This window comes from Falco peregrinus, chromosome 2 (genome assembly GCF_023634155.1).
Source record: "Falco peregrinus isolate bFalPer1 chromosome 2, bFalPer1.pri, whole genome shotgun sequence".
NCBI lineage: Eukaryota > Metazoa > Chordata > Aves > Falconiformes > Falconidae > Falco > Falco peregrinus.
Window position 1 is genome coordinate 7,521,640 of NC_073722.1, and position 19,139 is coordinate 7,540,778.

Consider the following 19,139-nt stretch of genomic DNA (forward strand, 5'->3'; position numbering starts at 1 on the left):
GTGATTATACATGAGCACAAGACTTTGCATACAAAATACTTATAAATCATTCTGGCTTATAGTGGTGGTCTTCTATAACTTCACAGTGCTAACAGAAGTACTTCTGGTTTAATTTTCGTAGTTCCTCGCTCTTCTTGTGCGGAAAACTGGTTCAAGTTGTTTACTGGAAAGAATGTGATAAGTTGCTTGTAATTGGCCTTCCTGAAGAAAAGTAAGTTTGAAGTAGAATGGTTTGTTTCCTCTTGTGTGTCCTTATATTGTACTCTTGTATCAAAAAAAGCAAGACAGGCAGGGCTTACAATGTACTCTTTTTACTATAATTAGTTTCTGTACCTGTGATCCCACTTTTTTGATTGACTTTGTTTGCATCTTTTATATATCCATTGTTACAGTTTCTTTTTCATTTCTTCTAAACGGAATGAGGTCTCATAAGATCTCAGAAATATGTGTAGGCTAGAAAACAGTAATTTTTAGTGTTTGGTAAAGTCAGGTTCTGATTAGAGACTACCGAATAACAGCAGTAATATTACATATTTATGTGTCCTAGGAGGACCTTTTTTTTCCCCCCTCCTTTTCCCGCCCCCCCCCCCCCCCAGCTTTACTACTGTCTGTGTCATCATGGGCAAGTCACTTGGAAGAAATCTGTTGTGCAGTCCAGTTAAGAATTTTTTGTTTCCACTATATCACTATTTGAGAATAGAGCTTTTCAAAATATGACTACACTTAATTATAGTAAAAATGTTATAAACATAGCTGTACGTTTGAATTTTTATTTTTTAGTGTGCCACTTTCTCAGCTGAGGAACATGATTGAAGATGTTGTCAGGACATTGAAATTTATGTACAGTTCTTTAGACAGGTGAGTTCTTTCAGAAGTATTTTTATTGATGCTGATTGAAAAATAGCATTAATTTTAATGCTTACATGGAATTTCTTTGCATGTTGCTTTACACTTCTGCAAAAAAAACGGAATTCTGTTCTTGCCTTTTTGTGTCAGTCTCAACACTATTAAGACTCTTTTTAAACAGCCTTTGTTACTTCAGAAAGTTTTGTCCTTAGATTAGGTTAAATCTAAGTCACTGTGGTTGTCAACAGCACTCTGCAAATGTTATCCTTTGTGTTAAAGCACCATCTGTAAAACGTACATATGAATCAGTGTTGTATTTTTAATAAAGTAAACACTCCAGAATTCTCAACTTCATTTGGCAGAGTAGCTGTCTTTCTCTGCATTTGGAAATCACCCAGAAAATTTTCAGTGTGACTATAACCTAAACAAAATTGCCAAGGTAGGCTGTTCGTATGCTTGCTTTCAATTCAGGGTTAAAGTGCATATGCCATAGAGAAAGAAAAAGAAAGATGTTAATTTCCAAAAGGATGAAGGTGATCATTGTCTCATCTTCAGTTGGTCTAAGACATCTATGGTGCTTCGGATTTTTTCTTTGTTTGTAGGTACTGCCTGGATATGGGCCTAGTGGGATTTTTTATATTTAAAATGAATGTTAAGAAAAAAAAATCTAAATGTAGTGTCATGCTCTAAAGAGACTTCTGTAGCACAGAGGGTTATATAAACAAGCTACATGTGTCTGAATGTTATTCTAACTTGGAGTTCATGTTTGTTCAGTGCTTTTTGCCAGGTGGAAAATGTTTCTTGCCTGGATCATTTTTTCAACCTGTTCTTCCAGCGTGCACTTCAGCCTACAAGACTCAAGTCAAATGCCAGCCCAAGTGCTCAACACTATGATACCTGCAGTGCATTATTCTTAGACAGTCTCCCAGGCTTGCGCTGGCTGACATTGCCTCAGGAAGTCAAGGTAATGTCATTTTTGGATCTTTCTAGAAAGACTTGTATATGGAAAGCCAAGAAAATTGATGCGGGCATCTTCTGCTGTTATTGTGTAATTTACATAAGTGCTTTGCCCGTCCCAGACCACCCATTTTCTATAGGATCCTTTATTTAAGAACTACACAATCATTTGCGTATTTGGAACTACACAGTCATTCCCACAGGAAACACTGCTATCATGAGTGTAGTTTGGTGACTTTAGGAAGTCTAAATCTATGAAGAGAACGTGATGACAAAGGAATTACATTTTATGTAAAAAAAAATTACAATAAAAAACATCTATACATGCATACCCCACAACCTCTCTAACAGCTAGCATATGCAGTAGGGAAAGCAGCCCCTGGTATGTAGGTTTATGTTTGATTTTGACCATTGAAGTATTTTTCTAGGTAGAAAATACTACTGCAGAAGCTCATGCATAACTAGATATTTAGGAGAGTTATAAATGCCTGTTGCAGAATCAAAATAAATACCCATACAGCACTTGTTTGACATCATATAGGTACAGCTTTTCTGCACCATCTCACTGTCTGGTTACCTCCCAATCAGAAATCGGATTGTGCTTTAAGCAGTAGTAAGACAAAAGCTAGATCACAGTAAATAGCATTATAGCTTTCAGTCTTAAGCCTTCATTTTGATGACATTAGGAAGTTAAAATAGGGATCATTAGGATAATTATTAGTAAAGTAATATTTTTAAATAAAAATAATAGATTTTATACATGTGATGCATAATCTCTGGCAAGTCTTCTGTGAAGTGGTTTTTCACATACACCTTAGAATTGACATTGTTAGACCAAGATAGATGAAGGTGATATTTCTCAGATTTGAAACAATTGTAACAACTTTGTACAAGAGAAATCAATCCTAAGGAGATTTCAGCAGTGGAACCATACTGCTGAACATAGCAGAGACCAACATACATGGTCTTATGTGGTTTTGTTTAGTATTTATGGTATTATTTGGAATTATATATCTATTTCAATTACACAAAATCAAAACTGAATTCAGATTTAATTGTGCAAAACAAAGTCTGCAACACGGGTTGCAACTAGAAAAACTTTGTCTTACTGGGGGGCAGATTCTGTAACCCAGTTCCAGCATAGTTTGGGTCTGCACAGGTAAGCAAATCCTAGTAGTTGGCAGACAAGCTTATTATAATACCTTTTATTAATGTAGTAAGTTCTGTCAAGTGAACAGGATACAGTCAGCCAAGGATGTACATAGAGGAAAAAATTTATAAAATTACATTTACCACAAAAGTTGATAGTTGTGTCTCAGGTACAGAAAGTTCCTCTAAAATGTTTTTTCTTGTATATTTTTTTTTCTGATGTGTATCCAGATCATCTTTTAATAGATATATAATTTTTTAAAAATGTATTATTAAATAACACAATTGTGTATTTAGAAATGAACCAGAAGACTTCCTTTACTCTTTCACAGAGCTTGTAGTTTCCAATATTTTTTTTCTCTGTTTTCATGTTACAGTTTGCTATAAAGTGAGTTAGCATCACTACCTAAGGGGTTATGTGTTCCATGTAAAGCATTGCTAAACCATGTTTTGATCTGACAGTAGGTTCAGTTGAAGATAACTGAGTCTTGCTAGGTGCAGTTTCCTGCTTTATTTTCAATTATACTGGAAGTACAGAAATCGAAGTGTACTTTCAAGACACGGTGATTGTGAAATGATTGGGTTTAAGTTTCCTTCGGGGACTTTTGTGTGGCACAGAGTACAGGAAAGCTCTCTTCCCTGCCCCCCCCCCCCCCCCCCCCCCCCCCATTTTCTTGGTTGTCTTAAATGAAAAGCTCTATTTATCTGCTTGGATAAATAATGCATCCACAAGAAATTATTTTATAGAGCGCTAAAGCAAAAATTTAAGCAGGGCTGGTAATACAAGCACCCTGGCTATCTCCTGGCTTTTTTTTTTTCCTTCCAATTGCTGTAATCTCATCAGTATTCATAGTTGTTATTCCATTGTAGGTTTTACTAATGTTTCTCATTTTAATCCCATAGAGGGGTTTTTTTTTTCCTAATTGGGTCTTTAGCCTCTTAGCAAAATAAAGTTAAAAATGAGGCAAAATGAGGCTTCTTTACTGAATTTGTAGCAACTTGAGGTAGAAACCATCTCACCTTCTTTTAAAGCTATTATATAAATTACTACAGTTGAGGTGCTACTCCTGAAATCTCCTTATTATTTAATGGGGAATATCTGGTACTTTAATAGTAATTCAACTACGGAACTTCAGCTGTTTACTTTAGTATTAGATGAATCATGCCTCAAGACTCCTGTGGCTTCATCTGCATTACCTATGAAGACAACCTGAAGTGTAAGGACTAGCTCAAATAAAGAATACCTGCGCTGTAGGTATTTAATGAAATGCAGTGTCATTCAAGGATCTAAGCATATGACTAAGTAGCTAACTACTGCTTAAATCTGCTGGCCTTTACTGAGACAGACATACTGTAAAATTGGAACACTTCTATGTAGAGCAATCATTTGACATATCATATAAAACCTCTAATATCTGTGATTGCAGTTGAGAGGGTAATTTTCCCCACATCACGTGTACTTAAATTGCAGTTTGGTAATATTTGATATCTTGTCCTTCATTCAAGAAATGTTAAATATCAGATGTTGTAGTAAGGCACAGTGGACCTGTTAGATTATCAGTCATTTCACTTGAGGGTCTAAAGTGGATGAAAGAAAGACTCACTGCATTTTCATTCTCCATCCCCTTGAATATCAGTGCATGTAGGATTCATTTTTGCCTTTGTGATCTTGAAATATTTCCAACTCCATAACAAGGACGTTATTTTTCATATCGTGTGAAGAGTTTTTTGCATACCATATTAGTCAACAGTATGGCAGTTTTTGCAAAATTTCACAGGAAAAAAGAAGTTTCATTAAGATGGAATGATGTTTAGAATATGTTAGTCTTGTCATGGTAGAGGGTTTTTTTTTTATGATTATTTGCCATGATTTAATGCAAATGAAGCAGCTGGGAAATTTTGAACTGAGAGTTTTCTTTCGTGGATATACCCAAAATATTTGTAACTATTTGTATCAATTACACTTTGCTCTCTACTTGAGCTTGCAGATTGTTTCTTTCTTGTAAAATTGTGGGGTTTAAAGGGATTTAGAAAACAACATCATTGATATTTATAATACAGACTTAGCTTTCCAAAATTGTCTGAGATCATCCACATTTTCCAGAAGAATTTTGTTGCAGAAGATGAAACTTCCAGTTAAGTTTTGATGAAGATCTTTATTAGGAATATAAAACAAAAAATGTCAGTTCTTTATTGGGCAGAAAGCCCTTTAAATTTTAACTGGGGAAAAGCTGAGAGACTGGTTAGTTGTCAGCTGCCAACAGCCTCACTGACATTTCTCTGAAAATCTGGCTGTATTTCAATTAGAGGCAGCCTGTTAATACTGCCCGAGAAGTTTGTAATGATGGGGTTTAGGTTCTTTTCACGAAGTAGCACGTTTATGTCATGAACTTCAGTGGCTAGTACCATGTTCTTTAAAGGAAAGTATTTTAAGTAAAATGTATATTAACAATCACTCTTGTAGTTAGAGAAATAAGCAAGTTTAAAGCAGTTTCAATAGAACAAAGATAATGTGTGAGAGAGTTTTTTGGCAATTTCCATAGAGGCAAAAACTAAATCCATTGTGAAAAAGGTTTTTCTAATAACTCAGCTGGATACAATAGCTTGCCAGATTTCAGAGTTCTCCATAGCCTTCAAGGGGTAGTCTCTAGACTTCATGTTTTAAAGCATGCTGAAAGAGTGACATCTCCTTTATACCAAACGGTGCGTTCAACACAAGCAGAGAAATTTTACAGTTTCAAAGAAGAGGAAAATACACAGAAATTAAGGATTTTTCTTTAAATCTGTTGAATAGAGGTGTTCATGATATTACTACTGAAAAGCATGTGCAAATTTTTATCTATTCACTTTGTACTTATGAATCCTAATCTTCTGAGACTAGCAAGATAGAGTGAACTATGCTATTATTGTAAGTTACTGTGTTGGAAATCTCTATTAAAATATACTGTTTAAATATTTCAGATGGAAATTGACACAGCACTGAGTGATCTGGAAGCAGCTGACTTTGCAGAGCTGGTAAACATTTTCTTTTTGTTGTTTGCATTGCACTGTATCTCTTTACCTTGGTGTCATATTCAGTAGTTTAAAAAAGCACTAATTCCAAACTAGTCCACTTTTTTTAATCAAGTGAGAGTCAAAGCAAAAGTATACTGTATTATTCTTGGTTTAAGCTTAATTTTACCCCATTCTGTTTACCTGAATTTCTCTCCATGATTAACATTATAATTGTCTTATAACCCTACAGGGGTTAGTCACTGAAAAGCCATGATTTACTATAATTTAAGCCCATGGGATGTCTACAAGGACACTCTAATTTCAGCATAGCTGATAGTTGTTACATTTCTTTTTTTGTATAGATAACTGTCTCTTTCCCAAGCAATTGTGAATAAACCTGAAAACTTATATGGAGCACGAAGCACTTAATTTTCCAGTTTACAGAAAACAATTACAAGTTATGCATAATTTTAATACTGTTAAAGGAGAAGATAGTAATTTACTTGTGTCACTTGCTGTGTGTGCTCTTTACTGTACTGATCACCTCTTTAGCATAACAATTTGGGGCATAAGTATTCTTAATTACAAAATATGCTTAACGATTCTTAAAACCTAAAATACGAGGTAGGCAGACATATAGCCCATCTTGCAAAAGAATAAAAAAGAAAGAATCGCTGTAATAAACAACCTGGATGATTATTTACAAAAAGCAAATTTATAAGTTGTAGTTTATTGCACAGAAATTGCTTGCACTCACTTAATTTAAAATACACTAATACCTAAAGATAGTGTTACCAATCTGAGAGCACTGGGCATCTAGATTAATAGATCAATGAATGGCTATATTTTGGGTAAAATGTCAAATAATGGAAAAAAATGCTTTGAGTTGGATGTTTTACTCTAGGAGGGCCTCTGGTGTCAGTACTTATGCTTCAGCTACTTTGCTGTTAAGAACCCTGAGAATTTGCGTATCTTAAAAATAGTTTATCTGCAGATAAGAACTAATCAGGAAATTTTGAGCTGAAAATTGTTAGAGAAAATTGTAGTGACATGAAAATCAATAATAGACGCTAAAAGCTTGGTATTCCACTTAACTGTTCAGTGTTAACTGACATTGACAATAAGAAGTGGTCAAAAATGAAAGTATTAAATAAGATATTGATTACCATTTGCTGGAATTAGTTGACTTGCATTTAGTAAATAAAATAACAATTCTGAATGAAAAACTATACCATGATTTTTTTTCTCACAGTCTGAAGATTATTACGACATGAGAAGATTATATATGATTATGGGTGCTTGTCTCTTCTACAAGGTAGTATCAGTGATTAAGGTCTAAAGATTAGGCAAATGCATCTGGAAATCTAACACAGTCATGGAGTAACCCTTTGCAAAACCTCACAAACATAAAAAAATTGTATGATTGCTTTAAATATGTTTTTCTAGTAACAGACATAAACCACAAACACCATAACAGAAAAAACTGAAGTCAGGAAGTGATATGTATCAGTAAGAGCAAAATACTTGTTTGAAACTGTCTTACGGGAATTTTGCAGCGTATGATCCAAGGATTGGAGAGGGACAGTAATAAGGAAGTAACTAGAGTCAATTCAAATGTGAGACTGTATGATATTCTAATAGGCGCTTTTTTTTTGTTCATTGCCATTTTTTAGTAAAGATAACAGGTGATCTATCTTTAGTCTGTCTTTAAAACAAAGATTTGAGAAACTGTATTGACAGCTTTTTTCACTTTGGCCTCATTTGTAAATTTATTTTTATTAAATGTAGTCACTGTATTCAACAGTAAAAAGAGGAAGACAACAGCCTTTGCGTTAAGGAAATGTACATTTTAAGGATTTCATCATGCAATTGTTGTTTGTGCTAGTAGTGTTATGAGACTAAACTATTAGCACAAATGGAACTGCCCACTGTCTACCATGACAGCACTTTAACTGTAATGCCCTTAGTGCTAGGAACACCACTGTAATGTGTCTTCTTTGGAAATTTTAGTAATTCTAGTGAAAGCACCATATATTTGAGAGAGAATTAAAGCACCTTAACTCTGTAGCTGTTTTGCAAGCTGTTGAAGCCGTGCATTTCCCAGCTTGCCTTTAATAACTTGCATATATGCTGATGTTTTATTTGTTTATATTTCAGTGTTTTGGTTCTTCAGATATGATGCAAAAGCTCAGTGTTATCTGTTGTACAACTGTATATCAGAAAAACAGTCTCTGGCCAAAAAGCTTACAATCTTAATGCATGTGGAGCATGGATATCTTTATATGAAAAGTACTCTTTAAGTGGTGGTGTTTTATTTCTTACTGAATACACTTCCTTTTCTGTGTTTAATTAAGGGTTACTTGATTGGTAATCACTTGCCAAAGGAAGATCTTATTGATATAGGTTTATATTGTCGGCACTATTGTCTGTTACCCTTGGCAGCAGAACAGAAGATTGGTCAGTTAGTGATATGGCGGGAAGTATTTCCACATCATCATATCCAGCCATGTGAAGTTTCGAGTTTTACAGGATATAGGGAACCTGAAGCCAGATACTTTTTACTCATAGTTGGCTTGGTAAGTTAACGTTTGCAATATGTCTGTTCTCTGATGCTCTGTTTTGTCATTCTGTGTTGTCTGTCACTAAGTAAGAGCAACATTTCCCATGCATTTTATTTAGCAATTTTACCAAATATTCATATTATAGCTGTCTCATGGGATATAATTCCTCAAGAGAGTAGTATTATTTATACATTTGTAAAGCTTGCAAGTTTAAGTATAAATTCTCATTATTTTTATGCGTCTTCATTTAATTATGTTTTTACTTTCATGATCTGGTATTTTCAGGCAACTCATTTCAGAACTGTGTTTGGGTTTTTAATGTGAGCTCTTTTTTTTAAAGCAAACAGCTGAGTTTCTAAGTGATAGCTTTTACATTTGCATCATTAAGTTAACGTGACAACAGAAAGATCTCCTTGGATGTGATTCAATTAGGAAAAAAAAAAAGTAACTCCTCCGGGGATGAGGAAGGAGTGTTGAACGTAGTGCTGTATTTTGCCCAAGTATAATATGAGACATAAATATAACACAGCACGTACTGTGTGTTAAGCCAAAGGCTAATGTTGATACCTCGGTATTTACAGAGAAACTTCATGCTGTGTGTCCTGCTAGAGGCAGGAGGCTGTGCCTCAAAAGCTATTGGGAATCCAGGACCAGACTGTATATATGTGGATCAGGTCAAAGCTACTATACTTCAGCTGGAAGGATTAGATGCCAGCATAGAGGAACGGCTGGATTCTCCTTCCAATCCACCTTTATCTTGTGCTGACTGGTTCCTTCCTGCGACACGTGACAGACTGGAGAGCTTGACCACCTCACCCATCCTAAGTAAGCTGCAAAATACTTCCAAATCGGTAACCACTCTGGCAAGCAGAAGGACCCTGTTTGGTGACTCTTCTTTAACGACACGTAAGCCAAGCCCTACAAGAAACAGTGTAGGATCTGACCACGGTAACGAAGGTCCTGTGGAAGAGGAAAGCAGTAATCCACAATCTATAGTGGATCAGGTCAGAGAACAAGGAAAATTGATAAGGTTCTGGTGGGTTGCAGGGGAGGAGGCAATTCTTTTAAAAACTCACTCAAGTAACTATTAAAAAAACCCAAAACAACCAAGCATACTATAGAAGAATAAACCTAAGCAGTCATGAATTCGGTAGAATATACTGCTGTTGCCTTGGGAAGCTTTGGGTCAGCCTCAGAGCAATCACATTTTTTTATTTTATTATTGCTTGTAAATATTTGGGGGTTTCAGTGACTGAAGTGGGCACAGCTGTGTTGGAATCGGCAGAAACAATTGGAGAATATCCCCACAATAACAATGGCGTAAACATAAGTTGTCATAACAAATTGCTGTACAATTGCACAACCGCTTCTAACACATTTTAGTCTAAAATAGGCTATAAATTACATTTATATAAGTTGATGGAATTTTTTTGCCTTTTTAAAAATTATACATTATTTTCCTCGTAGGTGATTTGTTGGTTTGATTTTGTTCTTTTGATAGCTGCGTTTTCTGTTAGTTCATCTATCTGCTTGTTTTTCAGGCCACTAGAAAAAAACATACCCTACCAAATCCTTTTCATTTAGGAAACCTCAAAAAGAACCTTTCAGAGAAAGATACAGAACTTCTTAATGCTATCAAGTAAGAAATTATTTTGTATTAAGTATTTAATTTTTAAGGTCATACTTGGATCATTTTTTGAATATGAATTTGAATCTGTTTATGAATAGATTACAGAAGTCCCTGCATAATTTTATTCTAACCAGAACTTTGCTGTGTGAGGATTCTCAAATAGTGACACTCTTAAATGAAGAAATTAATTAGAAAAGATAACTTTCTCAAGTGTGTGTCAGTAGAATGTATGCACGTGTCCCACATATATGTGACCTTGAAAGTTCAAACAGAAGCATTTTTGGGCCACATACACACTTTGTGCCTTTCCAGTATCTCTAAGTAGGTGTACAAAGGACAAAGAAGTCATGATCTTCCCGGTTCCCACCTGTTGCTTGTGACAGCGCAGTCTGCTCTGCTGTTTTGCTTGAGCTCTAAAGAAAGCTTTTACTCCCCCCCACACCCACACCCAACGCTTTTATTTCCCCTTTCCTTTTGGTGGTGAGAATTTTTGAGAACACAAGTGCAATACCTAACTAGTACCATAGTTTTTCGGTTTGTTGGTTTCGGGTTTTTTTAATTTAGCAAGATTTCCACCATGTGGAAATAGACACCTTTTGAGTATCTGTATCTCTATTGTCTGTAACTATTGCGGTCACCAGAAAAACAATTACTTCCTAAGAAACAAAAGTATATGTTGTTTAACTGAAATGCCTTTCAAAGTTATTTTAGGATTAAATTAATTCTTTTTTTTCTTTTTTTCTTTTTTTTTTTTTTTGTAAGGTTGACTTCTGGTCCTGAGAATACCCTCTTCCACTATTTAACTTTGGAAACGATGCAAGGAATCTTTATTACTCCAACCCACAAAGAAGTAGCACGGCTTGGTGGCTCCATCCATCCTCAGTTAATTGAGAATTTCTATCGTTGCTGTCTTTCAATTCGTTCCGTTTTTCAGCAGTCCATGAGGAAAGAAGTATGGAAGCTTTTGATTTTTTCCTGTTTTTATATTTACATTCTTAACTCAGCATTTCAAGATTGTTTTCACTTGGTTATTTAAATAATTCACTAGCAAGTGTATTTCCATGTATGTGGTTGTTTTTAAAGCTTCTAATACTTTCACTGTTATGGGCAGGTTCTTTCTCTGACCATCCAGCCAAGTACGCATTATGGCTTTCTTTCCCACCAAAAATGCCCTCAAAATAAATCTTCCCATGTCTCCAGTATAGTATACTCTTACTCTGTTTCATATTAGGACTGTTGTTTGTAACGTAGCAAAAAGTTTCACATGCTGGATTCAGAAACTGTAAGTAGCAAAGGGGAGGGTGTTTAGCCATTCTAATTCTGGGAAGGGATTTCAGATTGGCAACAAAAAGAAATTCAGGCACTCCTTTTTTTTTTTTTTTTTTTTTTTTTACCCAGAAAATTTTCATATGAGCAGTGACTGCTATTTCCCCTCACCGTGCTGTCAGTGTGTCTGAACACTTGGTGTCTTTGGTCTCAGTGCTACTCAGGATCGCTTATACATTTGCCATCCACTAATGTCTGTAATCATTTGTTCACATGTGTAGTGGTCGAAAAAAACCCTGGCTATAACAATCAATTCCTTTTAATTATGCTGCCAGATCTCTTTTTAGATTAGCTGGCATGCTGGAACAGGCAAGGCTTTTTCCCTTTACAAAGATGGCCGTTTGAACCTTGCTCTAGCTGTGGGCTGAAGCCGATGCCAGCTGCCAGAGCTTTATGTGGGTATTGCTATTTAGATTAGACTTAAAAATAGACAGAACTGATGTCAGCAACTGTATTGCCTTGTGTTTGATTAAAAATATCTGTTTACCTCAAATGGTCTATCTGGAGAAAGATGGTAGTAGTAACGCATACATTTAAACACTGGGTATAAGAATCCATTTATGAGATACTCCATCCAGATCAGACCTTTTGTGTTCAATGCACACTTTATTTTGCTAAAAGTCAGTTTTGTTAATTGCACGGTTGATTTTTATTGTCATTAACTAAAATTAGGGTAACATTTCATCTCTACTAATTTTGTGACCTGCTCAGTCCTTTTGGAAAAGAGAAATAGTTAACTATAAACCTAAGGGGAATACTGTCTATTAGTTGGATTTTTTACATCCTAAAGTGGCGATCCAAGTGAATTAAATGAGGAATGGGAAATAACTGTACAAACTGAATGAAAGCAGTTTGCAAATAGTAGTATTTTTTCTGAACGTTTTCTTCAAATTACCAAAGAAGTCACTCCTGGTTAGACTGATGTGCCTTGTAAATGATCTAGGAACTTTTACATGTTAGAAAAATAGGTTAATTTGGTGGATTGTTCTGTCAACTTCATATGACACCAGGGTTTGGCTGAGTAGGACTTTGGCAATGAGTCATGTATTTTAGACGCTTCTGTCGGGAGATACAGAAACCCAAAGCAAGCAGAGAGAATACACAAATATTTCTTGTCATCAAATTGCCTTTGGTTACAACTGTTAAAGAAACGGTTTATAGTTCAAACAAAAAAAAAAAACTTGAATAAAAGAAACCTTTCAACCATTAGATGTAGCTCATAAAAAGTGAAAAACTGACACTTGAGAGTCAAGACTTTGGTTTTGGACACAACTACCTTAGCACATGATTTTCTGGCTTCTTCAGACGTAAGTACAGTAGGCAGCAGCTGGGTTCATTCTGCTCTGAAAATCAGAAATAATGGATGGATATGTGCTGCAGAACAAAGTTTCTCTTTTAGAGAAACTTGGGGTGTTTTTTGCATGTTGGCTCCAACCATTAATGCTGAAATTGGCAGGTTGCATTATGGCATAAGGAAAATGTGAAAGAATAAATTGAAGTTTTCCTTGTTTGTAGTGCATGACAAAGGGTCAAATATAGAAATGTACTATTATACTGCTTATTCCTTGGCATCAGCTAAATATTGTGTTATAGTTTAGGATTCAGAGAATTGCACCAGTAACGCAAATTTATTGTAAGTCAATCAATAATTAATGTTGCCTTGCTTTTTGAGAACCGAAAATACACGATTTAACCTCTAAATTTGTACAGGAAATTTGAATACATTTTAAATTGAGCAAAAATAAGCTCTGTAGTCTTAAACCCTAAAATATATGTCGCTGTATGTAATAAGCAGCTTTGGCCTCATTTTCTTCATCATCATTGTAGTATTTTCTTAATGTTAAATAAAATCAGAAGGAAGTAAGTTTTTCTGCATATGACAGTACAAACCCTCATAGTTCTGTCAAATATCCCCTCTTAATATGTATTTTTTCTTGAGTATGAATAGCACAGTGTAAAATGTGCTAAAATATAAACAGATGTTAGAATGGAAATTGCATGATGAAGACTCCATTTTTTTGCTGGGGAAGATTATTAGACTGAATACTAACATATTCCTTAAGTCTTCTTCAATAGCAGTATTAGCAAGAACAGTGTTTGAAACAACTTTACATACTAAGGAATGATACAGGAAGGGTCAAGTCATCTATTGTGAAATGTCTTCCACTCTATAAACTAATAGTAATTTAGAATATGCTTTATGCATTCAATCCAAAGCATGTTTAGGGAATTTAAAAGACATTTTCTCAAGTAAATATTAGATGTTTCGTTTCTCAAATACTAAGGTACATTTCACTTCTACCGTTTCTGAGAAATTAAGATAGTTGTGATGTTCTGACCATCTTTGCTAGGTCTTCAGCCCCTACATTTTCAACATAGTAGGCAGATTGAATGATGTGGCTTCTGCTTCTGCATACAGCAGACAGCAGTTCCTTGAGATAATTTTTTTTTTCCCAAGAAAACATTTTATTTTACCTTTGAAGCAACTGATTAGAACAGAAGCTTCATTGGCAGATCCAGAGATGCCCTGGTGTAGCAACTCTTTTAAGACCAGTTCATCTCAATGGGATTTCCACTCCTGTTTCCATAATCTCATCATGCTTCTCATGCTTCAAAAAGAAGAAAAAAAAAAAGATTCCTTTTTTTTTCCTTTTTTTTTTTCATTATTACATAGATGTTTACAAAAAAGTAATAAACTTCCTTTAACTTTAGTGGGAGAAGAGTTAAACTAGTGACAAACCCTTTCAAAATTCCTCCTTTATTTATCTCCATGTCCATTCTGTTCTTTTTCCCCTCGTGTTTCTGATGAAAGATACCATGGCTCACAAGACCATTGAGCACCAAGACAGAGCAAAGAGAAAAAAGTAGATTTTGTGCCTGCAGTTTGAACCTCACCAGACAGGGACCAGGAATTCAGCTAGAAACAACTGGAACTTTTGCAAGGTTTATTCAAAAGCTCTGTACAAAGCATAGCCCTAAAAACTCAATGAAACATGAAAATGTCTTTATTTTCAATACATCTTATGCACTCATGTTGAGTAAGAGCAAGAAAATGCTCTGAGTGCTGCAACTGTTTATTTACAAAAAGAAATTCCTGCCTGGCTAAGTTTATTGAACAGACTTTTACTATCACAGTTCATAATTAGGGAGGCACAGAGAGAAAGATGAGAGCTTTAGCTGTTGTAACACACTTATTTAAAGAAGCTGTATTATCTCAGATGCCTTGTTAGAGAAATAGTGTTCATCTAGAAGGGGGAAAAAAATCCAAAAAGGGAACATGTGTCTACTTCCAAGCTGTATAACAATGGAAAAGCCTGTTGATGCTGAAGTAACAAAACTGGGAAGAAAAGAATCATGTAAGCAAGTTGGTTACATCTTCTAAGTCTGGCTTTTTAACAGCAGTATCATTCATCAGAGATTCCTGAAGAAACCACAAACTTATATTTACTAGTGTTTATGTAAAGATATTTCTTTCTATACTAACATTTTGCCAATTCTTTTACAGAAAAAGACAAAAGCAGACAGTGGGATGTCAGAATTTAGTAAGGCAGATGAGGACCTAGATCTGGTGAGAGAACATGGAGTTTTGTTTGAGTGCTCTCCTGATAACTGGTCTGATCAGAAGAAACCACCACCAACAATGAATTACTGGGTTGTGGGGTGAGTTTACAGACAAATGCATATTTCTCCTAAAGTTTTCCATTTTGAATGTACCACTGTATTCTTTAAGATTAACTTTAACTGTAGCGCATCACAGAAACTTGAGTTGACTGAGTGAGGTAGCTTTGATTTGGGATCTGGGAAGTTGCACTGGCGTGATATTCCACCTGCTGTCAAACATAGGTGTGTAACTGAAGTGAGCACCGTGCCAGCATGTTACCACCGCAGAGCCGGCACCTTTGCAGTGCTACGCTGTGCTACGCAGACATGCGGAAGTGCTGTAATTATACTCTTTCACAATTCTGCACTTTATTTGTGCTCCCTGCACTCTTTCTGACGGCTCCATTCCCTCCTTTGCAAGTAAATCTTACTTGTCTTGCCTCCATGCATAATGCCGATTCAGTGATACAAAGAAGTAAGGTGAACAATTGTAGTTGTTGGTTGGTCGGGGCTTTTTCATTGGGAGGACCAAATCAACCTAGCAGCCTACTTGAGATATTTTGGAAAGGCGGTATTCTTTCCTCAGTTTGTTTTCAAAGTTCTGCCATCATCATTGTAAATGGATTGTGATTTGTGTTTTATTTTTTTTAATTTGTTATTTAAACTTAATTTTAAGATATTTTCTTAATGAGGCGTATAGTTATTGCTACATAGCTAAGGCTTATTTGCAGGACAGAACAGCATACTGCCCTAGGCATTAAATACTAAAATTAATACTGCTTCTGAAGTAGTTAAAATTAGGTGTAATGAGAAAATAGTGTGTACTATTTCTTCACAATTCAGAACACACCAGATCTTGTGATTGTTTAAGTCCAGACCAGTAAGCCCTATTCTGTAGCCACTACTTCTCATATGTTATTCTTTCCTCAATCTGCTATATTTTGTGCCGTCTACATTTTAGCTGCAGTAAGCAGACATATTAGGAATAGTCTGTCAACAGGATGTTTCCTTCTTTTCTGCATTCATCTTCTGTATTTGGCAATCCTACTAGATGAATAGAAAAATGCAAATACCCAGTTAAATGGAAGCTGTGCTTTCACCATATGAAAAGAAAAAAAATCAGTCTAGGCAAGGGGTGAAAAGAAGACAAATGGTTATGCTTGATTAATTCATTAGGTTACGATTTTCAACTAGTTCAACTATTGTGCAAATAGGAAAGTCAGAAAACGGCAAAATAAATTTCTGAATATGGTGTAAGAACTTTTTTCTGATACAAGGAGAGGAAACATCATCCATAGGTAATTATATTGGCCAGGAATAATAATGTAGAAATTCTCTAACAGAACTTCTGTTCAACCTTTTTGCCTCCAAGTCAGATCTTTAAAGAGAAAAAAGAAAAATAATTGTTTCCCACCACGAATGTACATAGCTGCAGTTTGTGTGCTGTCCTTGGGGTTGGAAAACTTAAAATCTGTAATTTAAACATTTTAAAATGTTTACGCTGCTGTTGAGATGTTTGAAAAGAACAAGTCTCTGCATTACCGAACAACATGTTAAATCTGGGGGAGTCCACTAGTATTTGCAGAGCTATATGCTATGCTGGAGTGCTACACACAGCTGTGCAGCCGTACTAAGATCTTTCCTATTTTAACTCTTCCACTAAAAGAGCTTACTAGACTAACATGTGGGAAACTACCTGTCCAGATGTATTAAGTCTAAGGATAAGTAAGTATGTGAATACTGGCACTTGCTCCCAAGTAGCCTGGAAACTTGGATTACTGCAAACACACCAGTACTATACAAATAAGTCCTGAAAACCTGAAGAATTTTTTTCCATACACAGTCTTGAGAAAAATGAGCAGAGAATAACTTGATTATAAAATAGAATGTATTGAAGGGAGTAAGATAATTCAGGAGAGCCATGGAAATTTGCTAGCTGTCTTACAAAGCAGTTGCTTTTAACATCTTGCTGAAACCCGAGTACAACTAGAATATATCAAACCGTTGAGTAGAAAAAGCTAACACCAATGATAGTTTTCTTTTTTTATTTTTTTTCCTTCAGGAGACTCATTCTACATCCAAAACCTCAGGAGTGTTACGTCTGTTTTCATGACTCAGTGACAGAAGCTGCTGTTGAGCTGGCCTTTAAATTGTCCTTCGGCTTAGCTACATAGACAAGCTTCCTGAACATTCAGCCATCCTGCATGGTGTTGTCATCTCTTTAAAGTACTCCAGTATAAAGAGAAATTAACTCAGTTGTGGTGCCCACCCATACCATATCTTTGAAATGCTTTTTAAAAAAAGCAATCTGCCCTGGGGTATGACACAGGTAAAATTTCAGCAGTGATTCTAATGGTCTCATCAATGGAATAGTTAAAAAAGATTTCAGAGAAGCGAAGTTCTTATTTTTGTATACTGTCAAATTATTTATCCTGATCTTAACTATATCATATGAAAACATCATTTAATTGGTACATTCATTGCTGTTCAATGTGTAATATGGAATGTAAAATGGTAAGCTGGTATCCTTAAAGTACTCTGAATATCTGGCAGTTGGCGATAGAGGGGAAAAAAAGTTTTCCAATTAATTAAAATTTTGTGCCTCTAAGGGCATGGAAAATACTGAATGTTTCCAGTAACACTGTGTTAATCAAAACAGAAAGAAATCTTCCAGATAATTCACAGCACTTAGCCACACAAAACTAATGGCTTATCATTTTTGCTGGTATGGTCTCCTGCACACTCAAGGACTATAGTGTGGTTGATGTTTTACTTGTCTTCATGAGTTTCAACTATAAATAATACTTTGTATTTGTTAAAGCACAATTTTGAAGGTACAAAAGAAGATAAGGGCGGGGGGTGGTGGTGGTGTTAAGACCTATGCATGGACTCCGCTTATTTTATATTCATAATTTCTTAATAAAAAAAATTATATTTTTCAAAGACCAGTAAAGTGTTATTCTATTTCTTTTTACTTAACGTATTTTCTCTTTTGTTTATTTAAAAAGTATTTGTTTAGCTAGATCTGCTGCAATTTACAGCTGGATATTACAAGAAAAATGTTAGGTTATATCTGTATAAGGCAATAGAAAGCAAGATGTTTGCAAAAACAGAGTTCTACAAAATTCAGCTTTCCTACAAATTGTTTAAATGTTTGTAAACTACACACCAGCTACTTTTTACTAAACTTTACTAAAGTTTAGTTTAAAATGTTAAGATTTTTTGGGGGTCTTTTTAGCCCCAGTCAGCACATTCACATCTGATCGTCTGCATAGCATTTCATCGTGTTCCATGTCAACAGGGCATTCTTTTTTCTTTCTGCTGTTTCTACTTGCTTTTAATGAGTGCTTCTCATAAAATGCATGACTAAAGTTGCATTTTAAACAGTGGGATCAAAAAGTTTTAAGTATGCAGGAAAGTAAATTCAGTTCCACAGGTTCTCGTGATCAAACCTTTAGATCTTGTTTTCACTAGTAAATTACACTGTTTAGAGTAGTTCTAAAATAGTCAATCAATGCTTATAACTGCCCACTGTCACAGCGTGATTCACAGCTTGTCCTGAATCACTCAGCAGTTGCTTTTAAGTCCAAGCAGTAGAAGTCTTAAGCCTGAAGTTTAAGCATATGAAGATTTTGTTAATCAGCCTTCTCCAGTATCTATGATTCCTAGAATGTAAGAAATAGACATTATTTCAGTTTAAACTGAGTTATATCAATAGTGCTTTAGATCTCTTCCCCACCCATAAATCAAGGGACGTTATATTTACTCGTTTGAAAAATAAAAGTATGTAATAGTATGGATGACATCTGAACAGCACCTTTCAAAAGTCTAAAATATGTGAGGTTTGAATGTTAGATTTCATTGTAGATATAAGAAGGAATACAGAAAAGCATTCTGTGCTGCACTGCTTCTAGTAAGTTTAACAGCTTTTACAGAACTTGCATGTGTGTGCCCCTGAAAGTGTCTCCGTATGGAAAAGAGTAATTTTGCTGATGTTTGTCTCATTTCAATCTTCCAAAGGCCTGGGCTATGTGGTTTGAATGCTAAAAAAGAAGATATTTGAATGCTTTTAAAAG

At 35.2% G+C, this 19,139-nt stretch overlaps 1 protein-coding gene across 3 annotated transcripts in view; it reads left to right on the forward strand.

Moving 5' to 3' along the window:
- The window catches only part of INTU (inturned planar cell polarity protein), a 55,636-nt gene extending 37,723 nt beyond the window's left edge, over positions 1–17,913 (forward strand). For 2 of the 3 annotated variants that reach the window (XM_055797050.1, XM_055797049.1), the window contains exons 6-16: positions 122–211; positions 781–858; positions 1,621–1,810; positions 5,914–5,967; positions 7,199–7,261; positions 8,301–8,522; positions 9,089–9,511; positions 10,049–10,146; positions 10,900–11,089; positions 14,969–15,123; positions 17,126–17,913. In XM_055797050.1, coding sequence (XP_055653025.1) covers positions 122–211; positions 781–858; positions 1,621–1,810; positions 5,914–5,967; positions 7,199–7,261; positions 8,301–8,522; positions 9,089–9,511; positions 10,049–10,146; positions 10,900–11,089; positions 14,969–15,123; positions 17,126–17,237 — 1,675 coding nt within the window. In that variant the 3' untranslated portion in view covers positions 17,238–17,913. Of the gene's footprint in view, positions 1–121; positions 212–780; positions 859–1,620; positions 1,811–5,913; positions 5,968–7,198; positions 7,262–8,300; positions 8,523–9,088; positions 9,512–10,048; positions 10,147–10,899; positions 11,090–14,968; positions 15,124–17,097 lie in introns of all 3 variants that reach the window. The other variant, XM_055797052.1, reaches the window with a different exon arrangement.
- The last annotated feature ends 1,226 nt before the right edge of the window (positions 17,914–19,139 follow it).